General features: G+C 36.4%; 1 protein-coding gene and 1 long non-coding RNA gene across 7 annotated transcripts in view; one reads left to right on the forward strand and one right to left on the reverse strand.

Annotated features, from left to right (window-relative positions):
• The window catches only part of LOC105330040 (dual specificity calcium/calmodulin-dependent 3',5'-cyclic nucleotide phosphodiesterase 1), a 69,156-nt gene extending 60,497 nt beyond the window's left edge, over positions 1-8,659 (forward strand). For 3 of the 4 annotated variants that reach the window (XM_011431591.4, XM_011431595.4, XM_066077586.1), the window contains 10 exons: positions 1,979-2,161; positions 2,295-2,361; positions 2,505-2,762; positions 3,499-3,599; positions 3,750-3,875; positions 4,079-4,180; positions 4,268-4,470; positions 4,767-4,958; positions 7,861-7,938; positions 8,121-8,659. In XM_011431591.4, coding sequence (XP_011429893.3) covers positions 1,979-2,161; positions 2,295-2,361; positions 2,505-2,762; positions 3,499-3,599; positions 3,750-3,875; positions 4,079-4,180; positions 4,268-4,470; positions 4,767-4,958; positions 7,861-7,938; positions 8,121-8,266 — 1,456 coding nt within the window. In that variant the 3' untranslated portion in view covers positions 8,267-8,659. The remainder of the gene's footprint in view (positions 1-1,978; positions 2,162-2,294; positions 2,362-2,504; positions 2,763-3,498; positions 3,600-3,749; positions 3,876-4,078; positions 4,181-4,267; positions 4,471-4,766; positions 4,959-7,860; positions 7,939-8,120) is intronic. The other variant, XM_011431594.4, reaches the window with a different exon arrangement.
• A 5,324-nt stretch (positions 8,660-13,983) lies between these two features.
• Positions 13,984-17,309, reverse strand: LOC105330043 (uncharacterized). 3 transcript variants are annotated; one of them, XR_010711451.1, is made up of 5 exons: positions 16,916-17,309; positions 16,373-16,683; positions 14,386-14,536; positions 14,174-14,254; positions 13,984-14,040 (listed from the first exon to the last, which is right to left on the reverse strand). It is a non-coding gene; the product is annotated as an uncharacterized lncRNA (long non-coding RNA). The 3 variants fall into 3 exon arrangements; XR_010711450.1 differs by having other exon boundaries at positions 16,631-16,763; XR_010711449.1 differs by having other exon boundaries at positions 16,373-16,763.
• Between the last annotated feature and the right edge of the window lie 922 nt (positions 17,310-18,231).

Below are 18,231 nucleotides of genomic sequence, written 5' to 3' on the forward strand. Positions count from 1 at the left end.
CCATTTTTTATGTTTTAAATTCATCCTTTATTTCTTTTTTCACCTTTATTTTGCATATATATTATTAGCATTTTCCCCAATTGACAGAAGTTCGGGAAATCACCACCTCTGATGATGTCATAAATGATTTATGATATCACTTCCTGTTATGGAAGCATAAGTTAGGTTAGGCAGCTAAATGACTTTAATTAATCAATGGCTGTGTCCAAACCAAAAGCTGATTCAGTACTTCATAATGCTGCCCAGCATTTGATCATCACCCAGAGGTTTTTTCCTGTGGTTGTAAGTGGTAAAGCAGCAGAAGGAGAGATGGAGAAGTAAGTGCATCAGCCTAAATCTCTGCACTGATCAAGTCATGTTTTGGTTTGGAATCAGCATATTGTAAAATATAGAATGTGTGGTGTATTGGAATTTCACTCCATGCTTAGATTATTTCTTAATCTCCAGAAAGGACTGTATAACTTTTTTACTGACAATGTCGCAGCTGGTTCCTTTTTATAATTTAATTTTTTTTTGGGGGGGGGGGGGGGGGGTAATTTGAATCAATTAGATATTTATTCTGAGAGAAAGCGTACTACATAGTAAGAGTTCAACACTCACCGACTGTGGAATATTATTTTTCACTCTCTCGAAGAAGAAATTCTCTGATGTGATGAATTTAATGACCCTGACGTCATGAGTATTATATCAACAGAATCCCTGTCTCACAAACACCTTTCCACAATGCTCATCCTTCTTTTACAGTGTGGTATTAATGTAGATCTTTGTTTCTTAGAAAATAGTAGATAGTTCACATTTAGCCCTTGAAGGTGTAGTCGAACACCTTGCTCTGTCATTCAGATTTCCGCAGTTTTGAATTACAGGTGGATGATTATAAGTTTGAAGTTGAATTGAACACATGGATGTAATTAAAAATTCAAATTTGATAAGTCTCAGTATGTACTTGTGTTAAGTTAAAAAAATTTGGTTGTAATACATCTAGTGTTGTTTTTAATTATGTGCATTATATACAAATCACATATTCAAATAACGAAAAAACTGTCTGAAGTATCCGTACACACAAGTGCAGTTTAACTGTGTAAGGAAACGATGGGTAATAATTTTCCACAGCGACAGTGGACTGGAGTTTACTACAGGAAGATTGAGATATAGTCAGTCCCAAGATATTCATTTCGCACATTTATGTAAATTGTTTTATATCTATAAATACCTTCGCGGATGATAACGCTGGAAATTTTTTCGAGGTATTCGGAGTGACTTCAGAATGGAGAAAAGATGTAAACATTCCCCATTATAAATCTCTGTAAAAAATCATTTTTCATTTCTGTGAATTTTTCAGAGTGAAAAACAATAATGTGTCAATGAGGATATCTTGAAAATTTTCTCTTCTGTCAATTTCAATTGCACCTCTTTCATAAGTATGTGTATTTTTTATTAAAAATCGTCCAAATGTGCAGCATAGCTATCTTGGGACAGACTAAGGTTAATGCAGGCCCATAGGATGTTGTTTAGTGTTTTACAAGTTATGTTGTATCGAATATATGATGGTTTGTTTCCCCTCTGTGTATAAACATACCCCATAATTACTATAGTCCATATATATATGACAGCCATAGTCACATACTCATTCATTGCACTAGAGCAATCAACTTATCATGTGTATGTGAAATAGCACTAATCTGTAGTAGAGCTACTAAGAAGACACAATCACACCTCATTGTTCCAACTGCAGAGATCTTTCAAAATTTCATGCTTGATTGTGATGATATAATGAAGTGGCTCAGTTTGATTTGATCTTGTGGCTAAAACAACTTTGTATCCAATAGCTGTGTTAATCCATGCTCTTCGTTTCTGAAGATTACATATGTACAATGTACAGTAATCCAAAGTGGGTTTTTTTGTTTAACTAGTTGTTAAACTAACTAGCTAACTTTTTGTATCATTATTGTCATTAATTATCATTACCTTGGCTTTGTAGGCGACTTACAGACGAAGATGATGAACTCAGTGAAGTGGAACCGGACGCAGTTCCTACAGAGGTCAGAGATTGGTTGGCCTTGACCTTCACAAGGTCAATGAACAATGTCCGGAGAAGAGGACAAGAAAAGCCAAAGTTCCGCAGTGTGGCTCACGCCATTCGTGCAGGAATCATGGTGGACAGGTAAGGCCAGACTAAGCAGCATAAAAAGACTAGGTCCATCAGGAGCCTACTGATGTATGATATTATACGGTATCCTTCAGAAGAGACTAGGACCAATGACTAACAATGCTGTAGCGGCTGATTTCTGTTGTAGAATCTACAGACGTCTGTCCAGCTCCTCTACACTACACATACCCCCCGCAGTGCTGCAGTTACTGAAGGTCAGTCAGTACCCACATACCCAGCCATTTATAGGCCTCACTCACATCAATTGGGTCACTTTTTGGGGTATTTGAGTGATACTTAATAATGATATGTTGCTGTTTATTGAGAGTAACAAGTAAATCATGGACTTTGTTTGTAGGGCATGGATGACTGGTCCTTCGATGTATTCGCTCTGAACTCAGCTGCTGATGGACATTCGCTGAAATATGTGGGATATGAACTTTTACAAAAATATGACTTGGTGACAAAATACAAGATAAATAGTTCAATGTTGGACTCCTTCCTTCTACAGTTAGAAGCAGGATATAGCAAATATAAAAACCCGTATCATAACCTAGTGCACGGAGCCGATGTAACCCAGACTGTACATAACATCCTGTCACAAAGCAAGCTAGCGGTAAGTTCTAAGTACTGTCACAGAGCAAGCTAGCAGTAAGTACTAAGTACTGTCACAGAGCAAGCTAGCTGTAAGTACTAAGTACTGTCACAGAGCAAGCTAGCTGTAAGTACTAAGTACTGTCACAGAGTAAGCTAGCAGTAAGTACTAAGTACTGTCACAGAGCAAGCTAGCGGTATGTACTAAGTACTGTCACAGAGCAAGCTAGCAGTAAGTACTAAGTACTGTCACAGAGCAAGCTAGCGGTGAGGACTAAGTACTGTCACAGAGCAAGCTAGCGGTAAGTACTAAGTACTGTCACAGAGCAAGCTAGCGGTGAGGACTAAGTACTGTCAAAGAGCAAGCTAGCAGTGATTACTAAGTACTGTCACAGAGCAAGCTAGCGGTGAGGACTAAGTACTGTCACAGAGCAAGCTAGCAGTAAGTACTAAGTACTGTCACAGAGCAAGCTAGCAGTGAGTACAAGTACTAAGTACTGTCACAGAGTAAGCTAGCTGTAAGTAGAAGTACTAAATACTGTCACAGAGCAAGCTAGCTGTAAGTAGAAGTACTAAATACTGTCACAGAGCAAGCTAGCTGTAAGTAGAAGTACTAAATACTGTCACAGAGCAAGCTAGCTGTAAGTACAATAAGTACTAAATACTGTCATAGAGTAAGTTAGTGGTAAGAAATGACCCAGATACATCATAAGTTAGTACTAACCTAAACTCTACTCTGTTGTTGTGTCTGATTTCAGCACTGGCTGACGGACTTGGAAGTGTTCGCCACCATTGTAGCCGCTCTGATTCATGACTTTGAACACACAGGAACAACCAATAATTTCCACATCCAGACAGGGTAGGCCTCCAAAACACTAGTCATGTATGAAAGTCTCCCTATAAAGAGGGGGGGGGGGGGCTTGTGGGAATCAATGTTTGTTGTGATTGCACCGATGATTTATTTTTTTGTCTATTGACAAGTCATTTGATTATTATTCTTTGATTCCAGGTCCGAATTTGCGTTGCTGTATAATGATAAAGCTGTTCTAGAGAATCACCATATATGTGCCTCATTCCGAATCATGAGATCCGAGGAATCCAACATCCTAAACCACCTCAGCCGCGAGGAGTACAGGTATGCTACTGTAACCAACATTATGTCGGTGGGGGAATCTATTAGTTTATCCATTTCTAATGTCACGAAACCTTACTGACATTTTTATGATAAAAAATTAAGTGCATTAAAAGTTTTAGAGCAGTAATGTACATTTTCCTTAATAAATAACTTCCTGCTTTTTTTTGGTACATGTATTTAACAAATACTGTCTGACTTTGTAGAGAATTCCGAGCTTTAGTGATTGAAATGGTACTAGCCACAGATATGTCTTTCCACTTTCAACAGTTAAAGAACATGAAGAACCTCTTGGGAATGCCAGAGAAGTCAGTATCCATGAAGCCTGGTTAATCTTTCACCTCTCACGATATCTTTGTTGTTCTCTGTCAGTAAGCACTACCCCTGTTTTACAGCATTGACAAGCAGAAGGCCCTGTCGCTGGTGCTGCACTGTGCAGACATCAGTCACCCCGCCAAGGACTGGAGCCTCCACCACCGCTGGACCAACCAGCTGCTAGAGGAGTTCTTCAAGCAGGGTGACCGGGAGCAGGAGCTGGGCCTCCCTATCTCCCCACTCTGTGACCGTGAGAAAACGCTGGTCGCCGAGTCCCAAATAGGTCAGCTAATACACAGTGTCTGTTTATACACTGTTGGGTCTAAAAATAAGGAATGGTCAGTAGAAATAGAGAGAGTTTGAAAACAGGGGAAGGATCAATGGAGAGGTTAAATAGAGGAAGTGCAAAACAGGGAGAAATGTAACCACCATAACAAATTCAAATATAAAAACTGATACATATAATCAAGATAAACACTTTCAATGACAATCAGTGATGATAATATTTCCATTGCCTTGATTTCTTTGTTTGTTCATTCATAATCAGTTGGGTTTGACTTGTGTGTCTCCTTCTTTCAGGTTTCATTGACTTCATTGTTGACCCTAGTTTTACTGTGATGACAGAAATGTTGGAGAAAATTCTGACTCCCCTACAGAAGGCTGCCCGCAGCGAGGAGGCCATCTCCGAGGAGGTGTTTGACAAGTCAGACAAAAGTACGAGTACAAATTCATTACATCGAGAGCATAGTAAGGAGTCACACAAGAAGCCAGGTAACAGGCTGGGCTACACTCTGTTGTCTGCTCCTGCGCGCTCAGGCTCGCTCTGTACCATACTGTGTACATATACTGTACTCAATGTGTACATATACCACACTCACTGTATATATATACCATGCTCGCTGTGTACACATACCATACTCTCTGTGTATATATACTGTACTCAATGTGTACATATACCATACTCACTGTGTATATATACCATACTCACTGTGTACATATACCATACTAAGTACATATACCATATTCACTGTGTATATATACTGTACTCACTGTGTATATATACCATACTCACTGTGTACACATACCATACTCACTGTGTATATATACTGTACTCACTGTATACATATACCATACTCACTGTGTATATATACCATACTCACTGTGTATATATACCATACTCACTGTGTACACATACCATACTCGCTGTGTACACATACCATATTCACTGTGTATATATACTGTACTCACTGTGTATATATACTATACTTACTGTGTACACATACAATACTCACTATGTACACATACCATACTCACTGTATACATATACCATACTCACTGTGTACACATACCATACTCACTGTGTATATATACTCTACTCACTGTGTACACATACCATACTCACTGTGTATATATATACCATACTCACTGTGTACACATACCATACTCACTGTGTACACATACCATACTCACTGTGTACACATACCATACTCACTGTGTACATATACCATACTCACTGTGTATATATACCATACTCACTGTGTATATATACCATACTCACTGTGTACACATACCATACTCACTGTGTATATATACCATATTCACTGTGTACATATACCATACTCACTGTGTACATATACCATGCTCACTGTGTACACATACCATACTCGCTGTGTACATATACCATACTCACATTGTACATATACCATACTCGCTGTGTACATATACCATACTCGCTGTGTATATATACCATACTCACTGCGTACACATACCATACTTGCTGTGTATATATACCATGCTCACTATGTACACATACCATAATCACTGTGTACACATACCATACTCGCTGTGTACACATACCATACTCGCTGTGTATATACATGTATACCATGCTCACTATGTACACAAACCATACTCACTGTGTATATAAACCATACTCACTGTGTACACATACCATACTTCTGTGTACACATACCATACACGCTGTGTATGTATACATACCATGCTCACTATGTACACATACCATACTCACTGTGTACATATACCATACTCACTGTGTATATATACTATACTCACTGTGTATACTGTGTACACATACTATACTCACTGTGTACACATACCATACTCACTGTGTATATATATACCATACTCACTGTGTACACATACCATGCTCGCTGTGTACACATACCATACTCGCTGTGTATATATACCATGCTTGCTGTGTACAAATACAATACTCACTGTGTACATATACCATACTCACTGTGTATATATACCATGCTCACTATGTACACATACCATACTCACTGTGTATATATACTATACTTACTGTGTACACATACAATACTCACTGTGTACACATACCATACTCACTGTGTACACATACCATACTCGCTGTGTACACATACCATACTCATTGTGTACATATACCATCCATTTTCAATTCTTGATATTATTTTGTTCATTTTACAGAAAGTGATGTGATTTTCTAATCACTGCACTGTGGATTTAGAATCCTTATCACCTCTCTCTGAAACTTGTGATGTACATGTAGTATACAAGAATACTATATGATATTTAACATTTATTCTTCATTCTTGTACTTTACAAAAATAATTTTTCATTTCCACCTCATGATGAAAGGGTATATGATAAATTTATCTTCATAGCAATAACAGGATCTGTGTAGGCGTCATGTTTCCAGGCGCGGATCATCTGATCAAGCTCCATGCTTTGTGTCCCATTTGATCTGATGATCCATGGCTGGCAAGTTGACGGGATCCATCCCTTTGGATCAAGTTAATGTCCTGATAATATATGTGTACCATTTTCGCCGAGTACAATTTTATTGTTTGACTGTGACAGTGTCATTGGTCAGTGCTTTCCTGAATTCTGTGATTGATATTCAAATAAGCATTCCATCAATGAAATTGAGCAGCCAGTCGATGAGTAATATGATAATTAGCATGCAAAAATCAAGCACACCCAACAATCAAATTGTTACGCTGTAAGTAAAAATATATTATTTACTGCATACCATACTATATACCATAATCGTTTTGTACCATAATGGCTGTGTACCATGCTAATTGACTTGTGAAAGCTGTAAACTGCAGCTGCAAATACATGTTATATCTGTATCAATGTAATCAACATTGTCAGTGGATGTCATTGAAACACAATACTGTAAACACAATACTGTATACAGAGTTATTTGAACTTATTTCAGCCAATCAAAAGTGTCAAAGATGTCACCCTACAGTTTTTCTCCTTAACAAACATATGGCTTACCATTAATGTGGGCAATAAGTCTGGTTTAAACTTTGCTAATAAAAATGAGGGCAAATAAAATAAAAATACATGTAAAATATAAAAAATTTCTGTACACAGTATAGTGTTTAAATGAATGGCGTACCCTGTAACCTTGACCCTCTGTTTTGGTCCAAAAAGTATGTGCTCGTCTCAATAAGCTCTTTTATGCAATGACCTTTTATAAAGGTTTCATTCACTCAAAAAAAATTAACAAAAGCATATCAGTTCACATGGAAGACATTTGTTCACTAATGTGCTAGACGTACATGTATGTGATTGTTTCATAAATTCATTTTCTAGACTGTAAACAAGATGAAAGATATCAAAGATTTTTGACCAGTTGGTTTTTTTGTTTTTGTTAAAGGTAAATATGTCCTGAGTACTCCATGGGCGGACTGTTTGGCCATCAACAAAAATAAGTGGAAGGAACAGGCTGCAAAAGGTGAGGGTTCACGAGATAAGGTACACTGACAAGTTGTAAAGTCATATTGAGGAGTTGGTGAGGTTAAGATATTATTATTCAGATGTGTCTGATGCATCACACTTTGCAAGTTAAATTACAATGAAACACATAGATATTCATAAAGAATTGTACATTGCTATTATGCAAAAACCTATTTATAGATGCTGAGGAAAGAAAACGAAAAGAGGCTGAAGAGAAATCAAAGGTCCCCAATAGTAACACTAACAACAATACAACCAAAGCACCAGTCCCCGCGGATAAAGCCACGCCTGTGGTCAACTGCAGCACAGGTAAGGGCGGGAACTAAACCCCAGACCAATCACTGGACAGCACTCCTCCACCAATGGCATTCACTCTCAGTATTGTGTGCAAATCATGCAACCAACCAGAAATTGTTGTTGTACAGCCTCTTATCTGATTGGATCTTTCAACCTTTTTGGCAGCCTACAATCTTCCATCTGACCTTTGAACTCTGGTGATTTTTTTTTATGAATTAAATTATTTGTATATACTGTTAAATATGTATAAATTAACAAAGATGTTATGTGATATGTTTCATATTTTATGTATATGTAAAGACTGTTAAATTCAGAAGACTATATATAAGTGATAACATGCCAGGACGGCACTCTATGATTGAAGTAGTTGCATTCTTTATCACCTCATTTTGTTTATACAATAAAACTTGTTTGACTTTCAATTGTTATTGTTTATGACTTGAGTCATGACTTTCCTCTTCTTGTGTGTATTATGTACTCAGCATGTGCAAGGTATCATCACCTTGTGGTCTGAGGTGTGAATCTCTCTCTCTCTCTCTCTCTCTCTCTCTCTCTCTCTCTCTCTCTCTCTCTCTCTCTCAGAGAGATGATATAGATAGATGTGTTAGAAATTTGAATAGTATAGATATTAGGAATTTATGAATTTATTTATCTTAACACCAAGTGTGCTTTGTTGAAGACACCATCTTGAGGAGAGCCACAGATTGATGTATTTAAACACAAGTACATGTATACGGCTTTTGGATTGGTTGATTGTAAACAGCCCAGAGATTGGTTAATTTTTATATTCCATTCCTTGCTTTTGTTCTGTATCTGTGATTCTCTAGCCAGCTGACTCAATCCCTCTCGAGCTCTGGGGTCCTCACTCAGTATTGTTTGTCAGTGTTATACCCATTCAGCTATTTCCTGCACTCCATTGCTTTACCCCCTCCCCTTGTAGAGAGATAGTAATAAGAGAGCTCACTCCACTTCAGTTGGACAAATACAGGGTGCATCAGGAATAGAACAGGCAATAGGAGTATTCCCTGAAGTTTGATCTAAATCAAAATCAAGCTGAAAAAGGACAACCGACTTAAAGGCCAATCGTACCAATTCGGGAGGATGTGCGGCTCGAAAGACTGTTTTACTGGAGAATTTGAACCGCCTCTTTAACAAAGAAATATCTTTTTTGTGAAGTTTCTACCAAATTAGTTAATTCCGATTATTTTACGTTTAACCCTGTCACATGTTATGTTAGAGTGAACATGTTTACGGGATAGAATGTTATTAGGTAACGATAATGCTTGATCTTTAATTATAATATTTCTTTTACAAACTACCGACAACACTTACTATCAGGAGGTAGTCCCATTGTTTACGATTCGTCACCTGTTCCTGTCCTTACAGGATAACAATGGTTCATAAAATAGAGCACCTCACTGATGCCGCAATTAGGGTGGCAAAAAGTGCAGGGGTGCTCGAGATGAAAACTAGTTCCTGCTATAAACTGGCATTTTCATTACGTATAAAATCCGTTTGTAGCTTTATTTCATTTTATAACTTCAAGCCCCTGTCACGTGATGCCAGAATTGGTGTCTCACGGATTTAGCTATGGTGACAAACCTATTTGTTGACTGTTGATGAAAATCGTCCCCGCCGCCGATGGAGGTTGATGGAGACTATTCGAGTTCAGTATAGTGGCTTGTAACGCATACATGATCTGTGTTAATACAGTGAATGTTTAGTACAAGCAAGGGTACTAACAGACAATTTAATTAACAGATGTCTGCATATTTTAACGTTTTATTACAATTTTAAATCATGAATTTTAAAAAGGATAAACAGATAAATATGTTGCAAAGAAGTAAGACCAAGTACTTTTATATAAGACATTCAGGAGCTCCATTATTTTATTAACAGATGAGCAACTATCCATTGGGAAACCCACTATTTTAACTGCAGTAGTTGCAAGAGAGAATTCACGAAGAATCGCCACTGTCACCGGTTTTAAAACAACGCTGTTTCTGTAAAGAATCAAAGTCCTGAAACCGGTGACAGAAGCGATACTGGTGAGAGAGAGAGAGAGAGAGAGAGAGAGAGAGAGAGAGAGATTCTAAGTAAAAGTTGTGTAAAGCTCACTCTTAATTTACCTCAACTTTTTGAAGAAAAAATACTAAACGAAGGAGTGCAAAAAAAAATTCAACAAAACCAAATAAATTAAATGATAATTTTATGTGATTCTACCGATTGCAGCTAGAGCGTTAGTTGCAAAAAATAAAACTGGAAAAGATAATATTGAAAAAAGGACTTTTTTACCCACGAGTGACGACAAACAAAGAATTTATCATTAGACTGCGTTTGAATAAATTGTCCTGCTAGGGAAACATTGAAAACCTTGAATACACGGACTGAAGTCAGTCGCCAAACACACGTATATAGTTGTAGTTAATTCTCATAAGTTGAAGATTAGTCCTTCCTTCTACATTTACTTAGTAGTCTGGTGGTAAAAAATGATTTACATTTTTTGTACCTACTAAAAATAAATAACTAAAAAGAAATTAAAAGATGTATGTAAATGTAAACATTGAGATATATACATATCCAACATTGTTCGCTATCTGAAGCAATTGGTGTTTGATGGCTTCTGTTTGTGAAACTGTGCTGTATCTCTCCCCGAAGGTAAAAGTACTTTCCATTCCAACGTCATCTTCCCAAGTCAAGGGTTTCTGATCCGCACCTCTCCTCACAAACCCTTTTGTGGGGAGCGGAGTGGACCGAAAACACTTGGCTAGCGAAGATGTTCCAACGTCAATCACTGTTGTTTGTGTGGAGAGAAGGGAGATAACTGTTGATGGATTAGGTGTTGCAGCATTGGGTGGTGGATGTTTAACATGTTCCCTGTTTTACAGACGGAAAGAACGACTCTAACGTACGCTGGGTCGACCAGAACTTCAGTATTTCCAGAATCGGCACGCTGATCCTGGAATCCTCGGACGACAGGCGGGGCAAGGACAGACAGATGGACGAGCACGTGCTGTCGCGGGTCATCAGAGAGTTACATAACAGTTCCAGCTCCAGTGATGACGAGGGCGACACGTGCTAGCGGCAAGGAGGGCCACACCCTATGTTAAACTAGTTACCTACTGTTGATAAATAGTGCTTTTGTACATAGTTATATGGGGATTAGAAGATGTTACATGTAATTATTTTCAGGGGTGAAGATATTTACTAAATTTACAACTATTTATTAATACCTATCTACTGATGATATACTAGTATTCATGCTTTCCTACAAACTTTGTACTTAGGATGGAAATAATAGGACATGCTTCTTATCTATTGGTGATTTACAATTATTTATTTATTAACCTTTCTGCTATTTATCTGTGACGGTTATAATCATACTAGAATTAGAATATACATACAGCCATAATGGTTATATCACAGGATTTTGACAATAAATGTAACTTGGTATGTATGATGAAAGAATACTGTGGAATCTTAAATTTCGTGGGGGCCGATTTTCGTGGATGCATGCTTAAATTTTACAGGTTCGTTAAGACGTAATTTCGTGTATTCTTTTTATCTAAAGGAAATATGACTTTATTACCCTTATTTATCCATTCGTGCAGGATGTTATTTCGTGGATGAGAGGTACCCACGAATTCCACGAAAATTGAGCCACCACGAAATCTAATGATTCCACAGTATGCACGTAATTTCACAAGCCTCTGAATTTCTATCAATAAGCCGTTAAATGTAGGGGAAGAGAGAGATGTATACCCTATCTATATATAAATACCATATAGATGGGATATACCCATACATTTAACGGCTTATTGATAGAAGTTCAGAGGCCTGTGGTAATTTTAAGTCGAAATATGGAATGGTGATAGCGCACAATAGAAGAGGGCTTGGTGGCCGTGGTCATTGTAAAACTACATAATAAGGAACGCCCTAACTGCTTCATATGTAGCTACACCTTACAAGTACATTTGATGATATACTGGTATTTTGATGGGGAAAATACGAGATATCTTGAAAAATTGTTGATACTTGTATGTTTTGATTCTTAATGTAAATAAAATCTCAACAAAACCTACAGTTTGGTTTCTGTTGGCGTGTCTTGTTCCTTGTTTTATTCTGTGCAAGGGCAAAATGTGTAACCGTATTGATCTGTTTGATTTATTCGTCACCTCACTCTCTATACTCTATGGACTGACTGCCTGGTTGACTAATGGACAGACTGACTAATTGACACAGACAAATTAACTAATGGACACACTGACTAATTGACTGACTGACACATTGACTAATGGACACACTGACTAATTGACTGACTGACACACTGACTAATGAACACAATGACTAATGGACACACTGACTATTTGACTGACTGACAAATTGACTAATGAACACACTGACTAATTGACACACTGAGTAATGGACACATTAACTAATAGGCACACTGACTAATCGACTAATGGACACACTGACTTATTGACTAATGGACACATTGACTAATCGACTAATGGACCCACTGAGTAATGGACACACTGACTAATGGTCATACTGACTAATGGATACACTCACTAATTGACTGATTGACTAAGTGAATGGCTACTGACTGATTGACTGGCGCACTAATTGATTGAAACTCTGCCTTAAAAACTTACTGTGGTAACCTTAAGGACTTTGTTTACTCAGGGTTTGAGTTCTCAAATTCGGATTGCGATAAAGTTCAATGTCATGAGTAAAATTTGTTCTAAACACTAAACATATTTATGAAATGGAATATTATTGCCAAACCATTCGATATTTTTTTATTATATTATGGAATTAGGCTCAAACAAAGTTGAACTTTTAGCAAAACAGAGGAAATTCGGACCCAAATTTTCAGATTTTGTTTTTCACTGAAATATTTTTGGTAGTGCTGTAATATTCAAAGTTATGATTCTATTTGTTAGTGAACATAATTTTGCATATTTTCTGTTGGTTTTATCTCACTTTTTCGTTTAGATATTCGAACGGCACACACTACAAAAATATTAAAAAATGCTTAAAAACGATAAAAGACACCATATCTCAAAATCTTGATCATTAACCTCATATAACTTTTATGCCAGCAGAGTAAGGTCAATATACCTAGTTTAATGCTATAAATGTTTTGGTATTATCATCATTCAATTTTTTGTAAAATTGAATCAAAAAAGGGAAGGAATTCGAAAACTGATAGAGGAATTTCGGACTGGAATATTCATAAAATTTGTGAATGAAAACTTAATGCTTTGTGTTTATTTAGTGTCACTGTCATTCATAATCTGTATTTTATTTTTAAAAGAGTTTAGCAAGTTGTATTATTTTCACAATTAAGAAAATTTCAATCGTAGTGTAAAATTTTAGGACTTTTCTTAAATTTTCAAAAAATATTCAGTGGCCATTATCTCAAAAAGTAGGTCATTGACCTACTTTTTTGAAAGTGAAAAAAAGCACTACCATGAAAGGTCTTTAACACACAATAGATGGTTTTTCATTATCATCAGTGGAATTTTTTTTCATTCTGAGTAAACGTATACCTTAAGGAGCGTTTACGGAGATAAACGATTGAATATAGGTAAATAAAATTGTGATTCTTTTGTAATATTGTATTAATATTCAATGATATCCGATTTGCTACTTCCTCATTTGCTTTTTCGTCATGAATATTTTGGCCTCGTTTCCCCTTTTTAAATTTTTTGCGTTAAAAAAAACCAGCATATCCTTGAAGTCCTTTTGATTTCTTTTTACTGACAAAACAAAGTTTTAATCTTCTCTTGGATTTCCTCTGAATTATGAAACATTTCACCTGTAAGAATATTTTCCCATAGATTTTGTAAACACTAGATATAAAAATTGTGCACAAAAAACTATTAATTGGTCTTTCATATTTCAAATACAAAATAAACATGATACGTTACTTCTTCAACAGTTGACGATATCTCGGCTTCTGAGTTCAGGAAGACTTTCAATAAATTCTCTCTCTGAGAACACCCCATCATCTACACAAGATAATAAACTGTTATGGTAAAACCAACCGTGTACATGTATGCCACAATTGTTTTAGAACTGATTATTCCGATCTTAATATTTTAAACTTCACTGGTCAAATGTATTTGATAGTGATACTCACTATCTTTATCGATCAGGGAGGACAACTCCTCCCCTACCTCCTGGGTCGCCGAAACCGTGGTCAAGAACTCGGAGACTTTCACGGTCCCGTCACCGTTGACGTCATAGTCCGATAAGGAACAGCTCAGTCTGTTAAATGCAACTTTCTTATCCTGGAACAAGCAGCATTTATTAATGAAGAAAGAATCATTCTTTGAGTATTATGAGGTGATCAAATACGGTCGAGAGTGATCAGATCTGATAAAGCCCTCGGGCTTTTTGATAGATTTGATCACGCCCGATCGCGACCGTATTTGATCACACTGGACCATATAGATATCTGTTCATGTGGCCCACCATCAACAGTTTAGATAGAAAGAAGATGGGTGGATAAGGCGTTGTAAAATGCCCATACGCGGTCGGACAGGCTACTGAAAAATTAAAGCATCAATATATTGATGGTTTTTTTTTAAATCATTGAAAACAATATATATTTAACGAATTATTGATTTTTAACCTATAGGTATGTTCAATACTTGGAATATGTTGACTCAAACAGGCGTGTACGTATCAAAACCTGCAAATACTGTCATTTTTTAGAACTTCAGGGCATTTTCTTTTATAGAGTGGGTCTTTGCTCCATATTTTTCTCATAGTCTAATTAAGGTCGATTGGAAAACAAACCGATTTCAATCAACAAAAACGTGGAGAGATGACTCACTATACATTAAAAATATCATTTTGTATCCCAACAATTGAACGTTTTGAAAAAATAATACAAGTACGGTAGTTCGTGACCTTAGTCACACATAATATTTAAAAAGCCCACTTTGTTGTGTCTGAAATGGCTCGGTGGTTAGAGCACCTGGCATAAGCTAACCTTATATATCTAGGGTTTTTATGTTAATGGTTCGATACCACCATAATTTCCGACAATATTTTTTTTCTTATTTTTTGTTAAATATATTAAAAACTGACTATAGTTAGAAATTTTGCTTTTCAAAGTTTTATGATAATATATTTGAATAGATTTAATTGGGGAAACATAAATTCAAAATTGTATTTCACTACTAAACCGAATGGGCATTTGCGCCATCTTATTCCCCCATCTTCTTTGACGCCATGGTCCATCCCGATTAAGAATAGTTGAGGACTAAGCGATTTTTCTGTAAAATTCCCTTTCAGTGCAGAAAGGTATGTTAAATGCACCGTAGCACCGAAAAAAGTATATAACACCCCCCCCCCAATTAAGGCTAATTTTTGTTTTTAATTTTGGTTATTAAGCTGTGTGTGCAGATTTTTAAAAAAATTGGAAAAAAAGACTTTTGATTGCAGAATCCAACCTCCGTAAAATAATATAATTAGAGGTCCAGCTATTTTTTTCAAATGGGTTTCGCTATATTTAGTGACATGATTAAATCCTATTCGCTAAAAAATACTTTCACTTTTGTGACAGAATATTGTTTTGTCCGATGATTATCAGAAGATATAAGAGATAGTCTTGTGACGAAAATGTTCGCTGCTAGCTGCCGTTTAAGAATATTTTAGGTTTGAAACCGAGCATATGAAGCCCAGAGTATGATTAATTAGCCTACAGAGACGCACAACCTACGGTCGTTATTTATTTACAAATAATACTCCTTGATGCCTGATCAACGGGTATCCATAGACTTTAATTAACTCTTGAAAAATTTGTTCTAGCTTTTATCAAATATCCCATAAGATTCAATCTATATACATATAATTACATGTGAAATAGTTATAGTTTTAATAGTCTTTTAAAGACCGCGTGGTAAATAAGTAACAATATAATTATCAACCATTTTAATACAATGTATATAATCAACCACAGTACAGGTCCCGGTCAAATTTGATAAATTATCTCAGGACTAAAAAACTATAAAACAGCACTAAAAATTAATGAACTCCACAGAAAAGTTGAATTTTTGCCTTGTCCATGTACCGAGGTCTATGTGAGTAAATAAAGTAAAAATGATACATGTACATACACAGGATGTCCAGAGGAAACCCCTACAGCCTACATGTACATACACAGGATGTCCAGAGGAAACCCCTACAGCCTACATGTACATACACAGGATGTCCAGAGGAAACCCCTACAGCCTACATGTACATACACAGGATGTCCAGAGGAAACCCCTACAGCCTACATGTACATACACAGGATGTCCAGAGGAAACCCCTACAGCCTACATGTACATACACAGGATGTCCAGAGGAAACCCCTACAGCCTACATGTACATACACAGGATGTCCAGAGGAAACCCCTACAGCCTTTGGTTGATTTGCTTGGCGGCACTGCAACGGTAAAACTAGCTAAAAACAAAACGGCAAGGACTGTCTGGGACTGCATGGCCAAATGGTAAAGTTTAATAAACCTGAAATTAGACAGAATCCCACTTTTCTGACATTATTGTAAACAGACATGGAACGACACAAGACTTGTATAGTTACCGGTACTTTTATTAATTTTTTTTATTCAGAATATAAATAAAAGACAAAAAAATTGTTGCATGAAAAACCAACTCACCTTCTATCAGCTGACTGGGTGTTGCTGGGACTGCTGTAGCGGGGAGCCGTATATATACATGTACCTATAGGTCTGGGTCAAGCTGATACGGGATCAAACCAATGCTGTCAGTCTGAACAACACTCGTGTCATTGAATGACCATTTCTATGTCACTCTCTGAATCAACCATCACAGATGGAGTCGGGAGTTTACTGATTTCATTAAAGAGGCAGCTACGTTTGAGATTAAGCCAATCTTTGTTCCTTAAAAATCGTTGTGAAACGGACAGCGTGAACCAGTTAAGTCCATTCAAACCTATTTCCGTGGTTATGATTTAGAATGAAAGAATTGTTTCAAAGGTATCTGAGAAGACTTGTTTTGTTCGAAAACTAACGCGCATAAAGTACTTTTTATAAAGCAGTTATAGATATAAATTACGTAGTTGCATGTATTTAATTGTTGTGTATACTAAAATTCTTTTTAGGGCCTTTGTTCGATTGTGTTTCTGAGGGGTTTTTTTAAATTATCGTTACGCCCGCCACTCTGACATTCTCAGGATGGTAGGTGTAATGATAATTAAAGTTTTTAAAGACTAAAGCGGCATCCTCTAACCCGACAAGGTATCCGGTATATAGAAGGAGCAAACTAACGAGAAAAATTGGGATTTTTTTTTCAATTTTACTAAATGAATATTATTTCGACCCAGATATATTCAATAAAACATATTATCCATACTTTTTCAAAGGTATTTGAATAATCTTAAAAGCAATAAAAAAAACCTTTTTCTAATCACATTTGTATTATCTGTTTTGTAATGACTATTAAAATAACATACTGGTAGTTAATTACTAAACTGAGATAGTTACGAACTTTAAATTTTAGAGTTTGTACTGATGTGTTTTGACATAATATTTTGCGTGAAAAGGAAAGTTTAAAACATGATTTTCCACTGAGGATTTAGTTTTTAAAAAACATTACATGTTGAAGTGTGGGACATAAAAGCGTTTCCATTTAAGAAAACAAAAGCTTTGTAGACGCTGTAAATCTTACTCCTTGTAATCTTCGAGACCTTCCATTAGGTGTAGTTTGACTTTGTCTCCAAAATGTTTATGAGAGCACTGAAAACTACAAGTCTGTCAATCTTTGGATTGACCCACTATAGAATATTTCGGTATCAAATATGTCCGCACTGCGTCGGAAAAGAGATTATTAAGTGTAAAGGTAACACAATATTCTGCTGTAAAATATAAATTCATTGCATATACGGAATGGTCGTTTTATGATCTGTAAAGACCAATTTTCGGGTGTATTTACAATACAATTATAGGTAACTTAT

The sequence above is a fragment of the Magallana gigas genome, chromosome 2 (assembly GCF_963853765.1).
Source record: "Magallana gigas chromosome 2, xbMagGiga1.1, whole genome shotgun sequence".
In the NCBI taxonomy this organism is placed as follows: Eukaryota; Metazoa; Mollusca; class Bivalvia; order Ostreida; family Ostreidae; genus Magallana; species Magallana gigas.